Genomic DNA, 14975 nt, shown 5'->3' with positions numbered 1-14975 from the left:
AAGGCACAAGATGTATATTATACCTATAATTTGTGAATATAACTAAATCAGTGTTATGATAAGAGCTTATTTCTAACACACTGACTCGTAGGCTAAGAGGTAAGACACCCTGACTGCACAGAGAGAGAGAGAGGGAGCAGGAGAGATAGAGAAAGAGAGAGAGGGAGAGCGAGAGAGAGAGAGAGAGAGAGAGAGAGAGAGGGAGGGAACAGCATGAGTGGAGAGAATCAGCAGCCAGAAAAGAGAAAGGAGAGATAGGAGAGAATGTATGGTGAAAGGCTAGCGCTTCCTTGCTTGTACCCAGGGCCTTTGTGAATAAACCATGGGATGTATCGGCTCTCGAACCCTCAGTAAGACCCTCTTCTTTTCTTCTACTTTCCGGCAGGGTGCACGTGAGCGGGTGTATTAAGTGCGAGGGGTAATTACAGCACCAGGAAGGGGGTTGCTGGTGTGTAGCTGGCGATTTTCACGTTTGGGATGTGTGAAACGAATTTGGCTGGTGGAGGGAAATGTTGAGTTTAATGTCTGAGCTGTCACATTGTGCGTTCACTGGGGTGTGCGGACTCACTTGCGCGCGTGTGTGTGTGTGTGTTTGGATTCCAACCCACATCTCCTGATTTATGCTACTGCATGGTGTCTGTGTGTGGGAGGCTGAGATGATGGAGCGATGAAATACAGTGATAGAGCTTGTTTACGGCGATTACGGAGGGCGAAACATTCTACTGTTGGAGTGGCACTTGTGGTATCGTGTGGCACATTGAAAGTGAGAGGGAGAGATAGCAAACATGCTGAATTTCATTGCAGTGAGAGGGAGATGGAGAGAGGGGTGGAGGGAGGGGTGATACATGCAGGAGAAGTGAGGGGGATGTGTGTGAGGGAGAAGAGGGAATCAGGTTGGGACCATCCTGAATCCGACACACACTTAACAGATAAGTCCAAATGATCAGTCCTAGCTGGTTCGGTGGCATTTTAAGGTGTTCACTAAAGAATTAAAATTCTGTCATCATTTACTCACCCTTATGACGGTGAGTAAATATTGACAGATTTTATTTTGGGGTGAACTATCCCTTTAAATACACCTTCAAGTCAAATGTAATCTGATTCAGAAAGAAATGAGGCATTTCAAAAATACTATAGGGCATCTCAGGTGAGTTTGGTTGGTAAATGTAGGCTTGACATTAATAGAATTGTTTATTTTCCACTTAGAATTTTACTACCGCCTTCAATAAACACACTTTAAAACCAGAACTTTCACAGCATTGATTTGGTGTCTTTGCTTAAAAGGTTTGTGGTGTCAGTTTCTGTATTCTATTGGTCTGACAGAATAAAAAAAAAAAGCAACTATTTTGTTGTCAAAGAAATATGACCTAAACTTTAATTATTTTTTTCAGTTCAGGAAAAAGAATAATGTAATATGTAGTAATATTGTAAAATATTTAATTTATAATACTTTATGTTGTGTCATATGAATAAAATTGTATTAAATTAATTGATTATTAATGATAGTGATGAATGAAAATATACTTGAAAAATAACATTTCTTATTTAAATTTCTTATTAGGTGTTGATGAAGAGGTACTTTGAGCCTTATGAATGAAGCTATGGCTGGCAAACTCCGTTCTACACACTTACCTGCATTTTGATATAGTTTAAGTTTCAGATGCATTGTGTCATGAGAAGAGGTGTAGAACAAGCTGACTTTGGCCCAGAACAGTCACGCACACGTTCAACATCAGCACTACGGTACATTAAACATCAGACGTAGAAACTGTGTCAAACTTCTCTTGCTGGGCCACCTGCCTCACATCCACACAGAGAGGAGGAAAGAGAGCGAGAGAGAGAGAGGCAGGGGGAGGAACGGAAGAGAGGAGGGAGGAAAAGGGAGGAAGGTTTGATAAATAGTGTTTATAACACAGCGCAACACTAAAATGGAGGTCAACGTGCTGTGCAGGACCGGTAATATTCTGTTTTGAGGTGTATAATCAAGTGCCAGAATCAATTCAGCTGAACCACTTATTTAAATATGTGGTTCAGTACTATGAGATTAAAATTCTGTTTCCATAAACATAAATGTGTGTCTATCCCTCTGATGGCTCATCTGATGTGTCATCTATTTTTATTTTTGTGTTTGTTTGAATAAATGCTGCAGGGGAGGCTTCTCTGATTATTTTCACTCAGAACTGTACAGAATCTGACAACAAATCAATGTTCAACAAAATTCCAAAAACCTCTCCTGGTGAGTACTCACTTAAACACAGTCAGTTAAGTATGAAAACAGTAGGGACAAAAATGGATGTGCATTGGTATATTGAACCTGTGCATTCTGTCTTTTAATAAAACAAAAGTAAAAGAGAATATTACATATATCCTTTGACTGAATAAATTGTGCAGCTTTAAAAAAGGATCAGTGTATATTCAGTATATAGAGTCCAAGGCAGTGCAGTGTTTTATTTTAAATGTAATTATTCAAATTATCTTTTTGATTTTTTTCTCTATTTTGAACCTAAATACCTTCCCCCAAAAATGTAAACACTCTTTACTTCAATTATATCTTTGTCCTATTGTTTGTAATGTGCTTCTTTGTTTTTATTTTTAATAACAAAAATGAAAAAAATAAAAAATTATTAACCTGTTTGTGTCAGAATTTGGTAATACAAAAACAAACAAACTTTCTTAATTTCCCACCCAAATTTTGAAATCCTATTGCCACAAAGGTCTGATTAAACATTTCTCTGTCTGTGTGTGTGTGTGTGTGTGCTCTGTTTTTGTGACATATCAGGACACAACTCCGTATAATGACATGTGTATGACACATGAATTACAAGGAGAGGGTGACTTATGACATGGGTTACATAACCCATGTCCCCATTTTTCAAAACGCTTATAAATCATACAGAATGAGTTTTATTTTTGAGAAAGTAAAAATGCACAAAGTTTCCTGTGAGGGTTAGGGTTAGGTGTAGGGCCATAGAATATACAGTTTGTACAGTATAAAAACCATTACACCTATGGGATGTCCCCACTTTTCACAAAAAACACCCCTGTGTGTGTGTGTGTGTGTGTGTGTGTGTGTGTGTGTGTGTGTGGTTTTGAAGTAGACAGTTGTATTAAATTGTTTAAAAAATGTTAAATAAAAAGCATAACTTATTTCTTGACCTGTATGTCACAAACGTCAAAGAACCCTGAAAATGGTTAAATTACTGAAATTATTGAATTATACACTGTAAAACTGAACAGAAAAAATTAATTAAAAATTAAAAACTAATTTCACTCAAATAATAATGAATTCAAGTTCACTGGACTTAATTGAAATAAGTTCTGTAAACTCAAAATGCTCTTGTAGTAAGGTGAACTTAAAATTAATTGCGTTTTCTAGTTCCCAGCATGCTCTGAATCAGCCAACAAGGAAAATAAATGTAGAAATTAAGTGTTATTTTGTGTGTTTTTACACAAGATTAACATACAGAGATATAAGTTAGTACTTAAATGTTGTGTTATGTAAAGATTTACATATGTTTCTGTTATGTTGGTTTTGTAGTGTTTCCGTTGTGGTGAAGAGTAGAACCTGTGGTTATGTTGAGGATGGAAAGCAAAACTTAAAGGTTATATATACTGCATGATGTTTGAATATTTATAAGCAAGTATTCTGAGGCATTTTGATAAGTATGTTAGTACATACCAGTGTGCTGTTGCTAACTGGCACTGAACTATAAAGATCTAAATGAATATGCTGTTAATGGAAGTTATTTGTATATGATTAACATTTTGATGAGTGAGGTGGGGTGGGATCAAGTTAAAATTGAGATAATTTAAGGCAACTGGAAATGTAATTTTTATTTTATGTAAACTTAAAACATTTAAAAACATCACTTAAATGTTTTTGTGTAATCTGTTACAAAATCTTTTTTTGAGTTCAGTGAACTTATTAGGGTTTACAGTGTAAACTTAAAATCTCAGGGTTTACTTAAAGCCAATTTGTTACATCAAAGAGGTTTGGCTGACAAAACAGTTTGGGAATCTGCCACCAGAAATGACACTTTTTACACACAAAAACTCTTGTGTACACCATATGGACAAAAGGAGACACCCCCTTCTTTAGAACAGAAACATGCACTTAAAAAACTGTGGCAAGGAAGATTGAAACATAATTCATGTATATAAAAAATGTGTTTTTTTTTTTTACAAAAATTGTAAAAATCTCTGTTGCAAAAGTTTTGGAAGTGTCACTGGTGTTTGGTGAAGAGTTTTTGGCTTAAGGTCTGCATCTAAAGTCACACCAGAGGCATTTAGCTGGGTTTCTGAAGACCAGTCAAGTTCATCCACACTGATTGAATCAATCATTTCTTTTTGAACCTTGCCTTATACACAGAGGCATTGTCATGTTAGAATAGAAAAGGCTCCTGTCCAAACTGTTGCTATAAAACTATAAGCAAACAATTGCCCAGAATATCATTTTATGCTTAAACATTAAGATGTGTACTCATGGTTATTTAATAATTTAATATATGGTATAAGATTCTGGGTGCTTTTATACACACACACACACACACACACACACACACACACACACACACACACACACACACACACACACACACACACACACATATATATATATATATATATTGTAGGTATGTTGTCCTAATAAGTAGTAAAGGTCTATCTAATACCATTTGATATTTAAGAATATTTGGGTTATTTGTATTTGAGTATTTTTTTATGACTTTATGACTATGAATCTAGTTTTGTACAGGATTAGATTGTATCACAGAGGCACTGAGTTTGCAAATATACTTTAGTAATAATAAGGAAAAATCTGAACAGAGTCGTCTGCATCAGTGTGTGTGTGTGTGTGTGGTATAAGATTCTGGGTGTTTTCTACTGTCTCTGTCCACGTCTGTAGCCCAGTATTGATCCATAAAGTGAAGCCTTGTGATGTGAAGCCAGTGGATGTCATAAAGACTGGACACACTCTCATCCTGCTGAGATCCCTGTAGTAAATGATTCAAAACAAACAAGCAAATGCAGCTTAGCACTGCGATAATGCAAGAAACGTTTTCTTGTTTTTGTTGCAATAACAGATGTGGTGCAGAAATGTGTGGGCTTATGAGCTGCCATGAAAGGAAATGCATTTTCTCAGCATCCATTATCACAGTCTCAAGGTTCAAAAACAACAATCATGTGATCATAAAAAATGTTGTCCTCTGTGCTTATTGATTTAATCATTTAGTGGCACAGCAGCATTTCAGACATGCAATTACCCTTAGAACAGAGAGCAATAACTTTTACTTACTTTGAAAGCTTGTCCAATGTTTTTTTTTGCATGATTTGCTATTGCTGTATCAAAAATCACCCGAAGGTATGTCTCGGTTTGTTTTCCTAAAGTTTTTTGGCATCAAATAAATATGTTTGCTTATACAGTACCTTCTCCAAATATCTGCTAAATAATTCTGCAAGTCCTCAGTTGTGACCCAGATGTCAGACTGTGAGGCTGGAATCACACTGGAGAGGCACTTTATAAAACAACCGAATCAGGCTGAAAAACACATTCATCCCTCTGTGAAATAACTCGCTCTGATACCCAAAATCTTTTAGTCAAAAGCCATTTAGGTTAGTGCCAGACAGTGAAATCCATAGTAGTTCTTTCCTAAATATGGAAGTCAATGGAGACCAACAACTGTCGCATTCTTCAAAATATCTTCTTTTATGTTCAGCATAAGAAAGAAACTCATACTGGTTTGGAACGACACAAGGGTGAGTTAATGATAAGAACATTTTCATTTTGGGGTAACCTATCCCTTTAAACAAAGCATGGAATCAATTAGCTATATTAAATCAATGCACATTTATAGATTAGCAGTTTAACAACAGAAACCTGCACAGATCTAATGCGCTTTAACCACATTAGACACCTGAGACTTTAATGTATGGGTGAGCGAGAGTTGTTGTGCCTCTGGTAGTTTCTGAACTCAGTGCAGCATGCCGTGGGCTTTGGCATGAGTCCGCAGCGAGAGCTTCATAATGATCCCCTTGCTGCTGTGTCTCCAGCTGCTTGACTCAGCAAATCATAGAGCAAATAACACGCACACACCAGATGGGGTATATGCTTTGTATTAAAATGTCCAGTAAGTAAGTGAATAAGTGTGACTCAGTCATGGCGCTAAATTACTGGTCATGTAGTAATGTCATACTTAACACGCAGAGTGTGATTATTCCCAGGACTAAACTAACTGCAAGCGTGGTATTGTTCCTCAGGGAGTCTTATTATTCCTGACTTGGTTTGCATCTATGTGTGTAGAGCAGGTTTTGTATTAACCCTGTAAAGCATGACATTTGAAATAATAAGAAATAATGAACCTTTACACAAAATGTATCTAAAAAGTGTGTATATGTGTTTATCCTAAGTAGCATATTTGATGTACAATATAGGATATAGGATATACAATATGGAGCTCACATGAGAAGAAGAAAAAAAAATCACCTCAATTTTATTGCAGAAAACATGCAAGTTGGTGCAGTTTGCTGGTATCTATATGAAAAAAGTAAGATGAAATTCTGAAGGCTTGTAATCTAAATCAATGGGATCTTTAGGAGACTTACAGTACATAAAATGCATATAAATATCTGCATTCTATATCTTCCAATAATATGTTTCAGACTATATTTAACTGCCGATTGCATCATATCTGACACTCACACTTTAAACATGATTCTTCTAATTATGTATGGATAATCAAATAAACCTAGTTGCATTAGTCCAGTAAAAGTTCACCTTTAAATATTAATAACAATATAAAAGTAATTCTAATGTTTAGCTTATGAAAACCAATAAAGATTTTACCGCAAAAACACACGTGTACCGAGACCAGAAGGGGGACATTTTTATATTTTTACTAAAAGGTCTTTGACCTGCTAAATAAAAGTATAAACTATTAATCATATTCAATCATAATAATCATTTAGAGGCCGTAAACATGTGTGTATCAAACATGAACTTTACGATTAGGCCATTATTTGTCCTGTTTTTGTGTGTTAATATTGCGGACTTCTTACTTCACGGTAACATATAGAGGCATTCTGCACTGAATGTGTGTGTGTGTGTGTGTGTGTATATATATATATATATGCATACCTTTAATTTTTTATTTAGTTAAATTTTCTGTAGATGCCTGTAGATTATTTGCAAAATGCTGAAAAAATACACCCTGACCTCAATCTTAGTTGGTTGGACATCCTAATAAATAGCATTACTGTTTGTCACACTTCGGATCCATTCGTAATTTATTCTGAACTGAATCCATAAAGTCTGACCTTTTCTTGACAGGTGACTGCTTGATTTAGTTGAACAATAAAACCAGCTGTGGGTTGGGTTATGCACTTAACTGGTTTGGGGGTAAAATTAAGCTCAACAAATTCACAATTGGAAGTGATATTATCTTATTATTTATAAGATATTTTTGTTTTTGAATAAACATAAAATGATTTTATTTTATGTAGCCTATTTTATTTAAGTTTAAGTTTTTATGTATATTTTTTTATGTTTTTAATCTTTGGAATTGGGGTCTAACTTGAATATCCTCTCTGCTGCAGGTTCATTTCCTTGTTCAACAGTTTTTAGGATGTTTTTTTATGCTTTCGTTTAACACATTCAATTATATAGTAACATGGTTTTACAATTCAGATCGGCTATTTAAAAAAAAAATCCTACTAAGCGCGATCTATTGATGTCAGCGTTGAATAACAACGCCCATGCAGACGAAGTTCGACTCAAACCGTATCTTCAGTGGTGTTTGAGTTCCTCAAAGTAAGAGATTTACCAGAGCTGCAGTGCTCTTCTGCAGTCACACATAGCCTACATCGCGTGAATGACCTCTATATAGAAATAGATTAATCGTAGTATGCTGCAGACAGACGGATGGGCATTAATTACACGGGTCACGAGCTGATAATCACAAACACGCTTCAGTGTTGAAACGAGCTGACGGTCACCGGAATTCCACTGTCTTCCGTTAGCAGGGGCGCCCCCAAGGGGTGGCCAGGCCACCCCTGCGGCCACCCCTAGGATTATTTACAGTGGGTCCTATTCATTTAAATGCAGAATGTAAATTCACGATAGTTTAAGAAGTGAAAAAAAGTGCAGCACCTGCTGCAGCCACAGTTTTGCGTCTCTGAGCACACGGCCGGCCCGCGGCATAGACGGTATAGGCAAATGCTAAGGGCGCCACTCATCCATAGGGGCGCCAGAATGAGTGAACGAGTGAATTTTTTTTTTTTACATATTTTTTTTAATAATAGGCTACTATTTAAAAACCATTAATTCGAAATGCTACCAAATAAAGCAAAAAAAAAAAATCAATCTTCAATCTTCCCCCGCCCATCGAGTGCTTGAAGTGCGTCAGAAACAGAGCGCGCGCGATCAGTTGTTGGTAATTTGTTTGGTAGCGTGCCCGACGCCGCATCCAATGTAGACAGCACTGCTTTTGTTAACACACAGCTCGTAGAAACGGGCCTGGCAGCTCGCGCCAGTTCTAGACACGGTGACAGTTTCCTGATTGTGACAGAAGGCCGAATTTACATGACACATTATAAATGAGCATAGTCTGCGATAGATACAGTGCCAAAAAGAAGAGAAGAGGATAAAGACAGAGGTAAAGAGATTCAGTGAAAGAACAAAATTATTGCATAGGAGTAAGATACTATAATTTCATTGCAGTTATTTTTACCTTAAACTTAATGTTAGCAGTTGTTCTGAGTTCTGAGTCCCCAGACTGTGATTTTGTACAATCATGTCAGTTTTAAGACGCATTTTTTATTATCACTTTTTTATTAATGTTTTACTCTACAGTTGTGCAGTTTTGGGGGGATACAGTACAGGCCAAAAGTTTGGAAACATTACTATTTTTAATGTTTTTGAAAGAAGTTTCTTCTGCTCATCAAGCCTGCATTTATTTGATCAAAAATACAGAAAAAAATGTAATATTGTGATATATTATTACAATTTAAAATAATTTGTTTTCAATTTATTATACTTTAAATTATCATTTATTTCTGTGATGCAAAGCTGAATTTTCAGCATCATTACTCCATTCTTCAGTGTCACATGTGACATCCGGTCTATCACGTGATCCTTTAGAAATCATTCTAATATGATGATTTATTATGAGTGTTGGAAACAGTTCTACTGTAATGTGTGTGTGTGTGTGTGTGTGTGTGTGTATATATATATATATATATATATATATATATATATATATATATATATATATATATATATGCTAAATCATGAACACAATGACAGGGTGAAATGGGCTGTGATGCATGGGTCGCCAGATAAAATCTTTCCTAGGGCAGCAAATTGGTCAGGGCCGGCCCTGTCTGAGCAACATTAAAGTGTTTCGTTCCTGAATGAATCAACCGTTTAAATGATTCGGTTCAATCGCAATGACTCACTTATTAACAGTGACTCGCTGCCACCTATTGGCGGTTTTAATTTCACATTTAATGGAACCTTTTCATTTTTGTAATAATTTCAAACATCAGTTTTCAATGTTTTATCTTTAAAATATCAAAACATTATTTATTCATTTGTAACTGCAGGTTAAAGTATTCCATGTTCCACGGAGCTGCATTAAACAGTGTGTAAAAACATCTAAATGGCACTTCAGATGCAGCTTCTGTTTTATCTAAATTGCAAAGATCAATTTTGTTGATACTGATTGCATTTGCTTGGGAACAGCCCAAATGCAAGTATTTGACCTAAAATATGGTGCACACTTTTAGAAACAATGGTCTAAAGGTAAAAAAAAAAACTCAGGTGTCAGCACAATTAAAAATAAGATATCAGCACAATAACACTCAGCAAAATAGTGTAATTATCGTTATCGATAAAACAGAGTCTCTCTTAGCGGCGGTTGTCATAACTCCAGCTGCGGCAGACACGCTGTGGCTGATGCGGGTTCTTCGTTCCGCACGGCCGCGCTTCTTTCTCTCTCATCCCTCCTCTCCTCTTCAGCTTTGCGTCGTTACTACTAGAGCTGCGCCGTGGCTTGGCCGCAGGGGAGGTGTCAGAGAGAAGGAAGCGCTGGGGAAAACGAGTCGCCTCCTCGTACAGGATCATGTGCTCGCCTGATACTGCTCCTTATGCAGCACATGCAAAAGCTTTATAGGCTACACAGAGCACGGCTCTCGTTGTCCACGCATTCTGCAGATTTCTTGGACATATTTGATTAATTGATCTTGGGCGACCATTAAATTGCACCCAAAGAATGAAAGAAATGGGAAAATAATGTGTTTTGGAAGTCAGTTAATGCATGAGTGGGAATTTGTTGCAGTAATGATACTGGGGAATGTTTTAGATTGGATATCATTAGCTGCGAGTCCTCAAGCAATGCTGTTGTTGATTATACTGGAAATCCCAGTAGAGGTTTGTAAAACGAGAATCTAGACAGCATATTAGGCTACCATTTTAACTGATTTGTTTAAAATCTGGCTAGGTTGAAAGAAAAGGATCCTGTATGTATTCATGCTCCATTCACTTCTTTTCTAATGCAGAAGAGCGGAAAATGTAAGTGCATGTGAACTGTAGTGAACTTTGAGCAACAGAGGATGTAAACATCCTGTAAGAGTAGTCTTTTAAAAAGCTGAAAGGAATGCATGTCACACACATCAGTTTGCACTGCAGGCTACCAATAGCCGCTCGTATAAAATTCAAGGCAATTACGTTTGCTTACAAAACAGCCCCTTGCTCTGCACCCCTTTACCTATCCTGTAAATTCACTAAAGACAATCTCTTTCTTCCACACTTGATCCTTTAACAATATCAACTCTCTATTAAATTTCTATTCTATCTACTTTTCTTATTACCGTATTATTTATAAAAAAAAAATTATCTCTAACACTAGCACTCTATTCTATTAGTTCTGCTTGTTTTCTTTTTATTTATTAAAAAGTTAAAACCATACAAAAATGAACCCTCTAACACTAGCGTCTTCTATTATTTTTCTATTATAGCTATTTGCTTTCTTTTTAGTTATTGTTATAAAAAAAAACATTTGCTCGTTTGATAGTTTCAATGGTCCTCATTTGGAAGTCACTGGATAAAAGCATCTGCTAAATGACTAAATGTAAATGTAAACATCGCAGGCTCAATACAAACGAATGCACATTTTAAAGCTGTAGTACAGTATTTTAAACTGTTGTGGGAAAGTGGAATATCTTTTAACGCTTTGAATTTATTTAAATTTTTTATAATTTAGTTTAAAAAGAAGCTCAATAAGAGTGATTTCTGTAAATACCCCATCTGGCATCTTTTTGCATTGATATATTTTGAGAAAATACAACATTTCTAACAGTTACATTGCAAATTTTTTTATAACATGATTTTTAGGGATCTCTATTTGCTGCCTTTAACCTCACAGTTTAGGACAGTCCTTTGGACTGTGCATGAATGTTAACGGATAGCTTTCTCCAAATATTAGGACACACATTTCATTAGTTCTCCTATTATCTCTAAAACCCTGTATGGAGACTGATGAAATTCTTATGTTTTTCGGTAATTTTGCTAAAACAATACGGTGTATGACTGCCTGGAGAAGACATATTGTATAACGAATTCAGTTTGCTCATGTTTTTGTCAAATCCTTTTAACTGCAAGTGAATGTTTGCTGACAAGACCATTTGTCCATTTGAGCTAACCACACACATCAGCTTTATTAAAAGGCAAAAGCATGTCTTTACAAGGAACTTGCCAAGGGTGCTAATCTCTAAGGGATGATTACACAACAGCAGCGTACTAAATAAAGGGGGGAAAATAGGTTTTTCATTGGCATTTTTGAAACAAATTGGCATTTTTGTACAAATGACAACAATGTCAAAATGATCCTCGTTCACACAGATTCACAAAAAAACACTAAAAACGCTATTACTCATGCCAGGCCAGTAGTTGGCGATGTCCCTCTATGCGCCTGTTCACAAATCTATAGTCTGAACACGTAATACACATCACAGTTTTCACAAATTCACACTTTTGCAGTTCACACAGAGACAATAAAGGTATAATTTTCACAACTTTCGAAAATTAGCATTTTCAGGCCCCCAAAAAGCTGTTAGCATGTAAATGAAAGGCCAAAGACACACAAAAAGTATGTTTTTGGTTGAAAATGATGTAAACGACCCTTAAGTATTACCAGCGCCTAACTAACTGCTTGTGCTGAATGAAAATAATTAGCTTTCCAGTGTTTTCACTGCAATAAAGCAGAAGGGCAGCTTACTTTTACTTTTATAAAAATAGAAACTCTTCACCTGGTTATTGATGAAATGTGAAAAAAAGATCTCATAGTCTAATTTATGGATGGATCACCTAGCAACCACTCAAAACACCCTAACAACCACTCAGAATGCCTAAGCAACCAACACCCACTCACATTTTCTTCAGAAAATGGAATATGATTATGACTGAAAATGTGCCAAGTTTTGGAGGGTTAATTTCCATGATTTAATGGAATAAGATGGAATTTAATGGAAGCGATTGAATGATTTCAACTGTTTATGTTGGCCATACAAACAAAATAGAGTGGAGACATGTTTCTCTACAGTACTTGTGATTGTATAATTTGTACCTTTGTTATCCTATTTCAGGATTCTACATGCAGCGCCAACATTCAGTAAAGCAGCTTATTAAAATCCATTTTGGGCCAGGAAACCTGAAAATGGCTCCGCAAGCTGGAAGTTCCAACTCTGCTTGGCATGATTTAAAAAAATCTAACATGGAAGCTTAGATTTACAAAACCTCAATCTGAACAACAAAACATTGTTTCTTGCAACCCATGATCGTGATCGTAGAGGCAATGCAAATATACGGCATATGGTTGATATTAATGTGAGCAATTCAAATCCCAGTTTGCAATGCTCACAAATACAAAAGCAGCGAATGCCAAGTGACTCTATGAGGTTTGCAGTTACCTTTGTTTAGTCTTTATCCAGTTAGCTGAGCTTTAGAGCCATTAAACAGACAGTGTGTCTGTGTATGAAGTGTTAATCTTGGCTAAATGAATCCCAAAGGTGTGTTACTATGTGTGTGCACGGATGCTTGTATTGTTATCTAGGGCACACACTGCCTTAGGCACCTTATGATTTACGTCAGGGAAATATGTTTTATCTGGAGGAGGTGATTAATTCAGTGGACAGGTGAAAGGTCAAAGGTCAAAAGTGAAGAGGGAACCAGAAAATCACAGTCACTGTTTAATGAGGAAGAGATGAATGGGGATTAAGTGTTAAGAGGAGAGGAAAGAGCTACTACAGACAGCCCTGCAGAGCAAACAGGCTCATATTAAATATTAATGCTTATTTCTGTGGTTTTGTGAATAATAAACAGTCCTGCAGACTGTATGTAGTATGGGAATTTAGTTATTTTTCACCAGACATTTGGGTCTTAAAACAATGTAACATAAGTGATTGAATCGTCTCTCTGGTTCAGTGTAGGTTAGCTGAGATTCTTCAAGGTCATTAAGGGTGTTTGCCAGCTGGATGGACTGATGAGTGCCACATTCATAGCTTTAATTGAATTGGCTGCTGTTTTATAGGATGCTGAGAGAATGGGGACCATTAGATGCTGCAGTACCTCATTATCATTCTCTAAACTTTAATGACATTCCCAGTCATTATCAAATCAGTCATACGGTCAGCAGGAGTTTATTTAGTATGTTTACTTTCAAACAACATTAGAGTTAGATCAATTAATGACATATCATCAGGGGTTAAATTAGATTCTAAAAAGAAAAAAAAATCAGTCTCATTGTCAATTCATTCAATTCCTTGTATCCGCCTCCCCATTCTATCTCAGAGTGACTATATATCTCACAAATGGGACTTTATATCTCTCAGTTTGTTGTTTTTTTATTTCACAAGGTGACTTTTGCTAAATTTTTGCAACTTTGTATTAAGGAATTAAAATTTTATGTTACAAGCTGACATTCTCACAAGGTGAATTTGGTTTTCATTACTGCGAATGTATATCTTGAAATTAGATTTTATATCTCACAATTTTGTCATTAATTCTTGCGATTTCATTCATCGTAATTGCAACTTTGTATATCCAAATGCGAGTACATATTGCAACGTCAACTTTATTTCTTGGAATTGTTGACTATTTATCTTGCAATGTTATATCTTACCATTTTTTCAGTATATTCTTTGTTTCTAGGAAATGCGACTTTATATTTCAACGTGGCGTGATTTTATATCTCACAATTGTGAATTTGTATTTCATTACTGGGACTTTTGCAATGTAACTATATACAGTATCACAATGTGACCTTATCTCTCACAATTGTGGCTTAACGTAACAATTGTACATTTATATCTCACAATTCAATTTTATATTATCTTAAACTTTATCTCACGATAATCTATCATAACCTTTCATATCAAACCAAAGTTTCATTCCAGTCACAAAATAACTATCTGGCTTAGGTCACCAGAATGGCTACCAGATTTTAGAAGCCCACACCTCCAAAGTCCCACTGTATATCCACATAGTAAATACACATATGCTTAATAGCCACAAATTTGCCATTTAAACCATGAATTTAATTGGGTCAGAAAGACACAGATGTATCTTCACAATGTCTGGTTCCTGATCTTGACAAAGACAGTGAGTAATCTCTAAAGGGACAGAATAAAATGGCTGGTGTTAGTGTATCAGTAGGTCAGTGTGTCACAGCGTTAGCCGTCACTCCAGAGACCACAGAGCACTCTGTCATCCAGACAGAGAGATCAACTACAGTTTCCCTCTCAAATATCAAACTACACGGCTTTCTATTTCTGCATCACATTGTATAACAAACACACACACACAAGGCATTTGTTGGGTTGCACTAATTATTCGATTAATGAGAACTTCATAAATTAAACAAATGAAACAGTTTGCCCAAAAAGGAAGAATTGCTGAAAAGTGATTCACCCTCAGGCCACCCAAG

At 36.1% G+C, this 14975-nt stretch overlaps 1 protein-coding gene across 13 annotated transcripts in view; it reads left to right on the top strand.

The window, feature by feature from the left end:
• Positions 1 to 215: 215 nt before the first annotated feature.
• fam131bb (family with sequence similarity 131 member Bb) overlaps positions 216 to 14975 on the top strand; it is a 33210-nt gene continuing 18450 nt past the window's right edge. For 7 of the 13 annotated variants that reach the window (XM_059567449.1, XM_059567446.1, XM_059567450.1 and 4 more), the window contains exons 1-2: positions 218 to 350; positions 2150 to 2236. In XM_059567449.1, coding sequence (XP_059423432.1) covers positions 323 to 350; positions 2150 to 2236 — 115 coding nt within the window. In that variant the 5' untranslated portion in view covers positions 218 to 322. Of the gene's footprint in view, positions 351 to 2149; positions 2237 to 14975 lie in introns of all 13 variants that reach the window. The other 6 variants (XM_059567451.1, XM_059567453.1, XM_059567456.1 and 3 more) reach the window with 6 other exon arrangements.

This window comes from Carassius carassius, chromosome 15 (assembly GCF_963082965.1).
Source record: "Carassius carassius chromosome 15, fCarCar2.1, whole genome shotgun sequence".
Lineage (NCBI taxonomy): Eukaryota > Metazoa > Chordata > Actinopteri > Cypriniformes > Cyprinidae > Carassius > Carassius carassius.
Note: the sequence above shows the minus strand (reverse complement) of the source record. Positions and strands in the feature narration are given on the sequence as shown.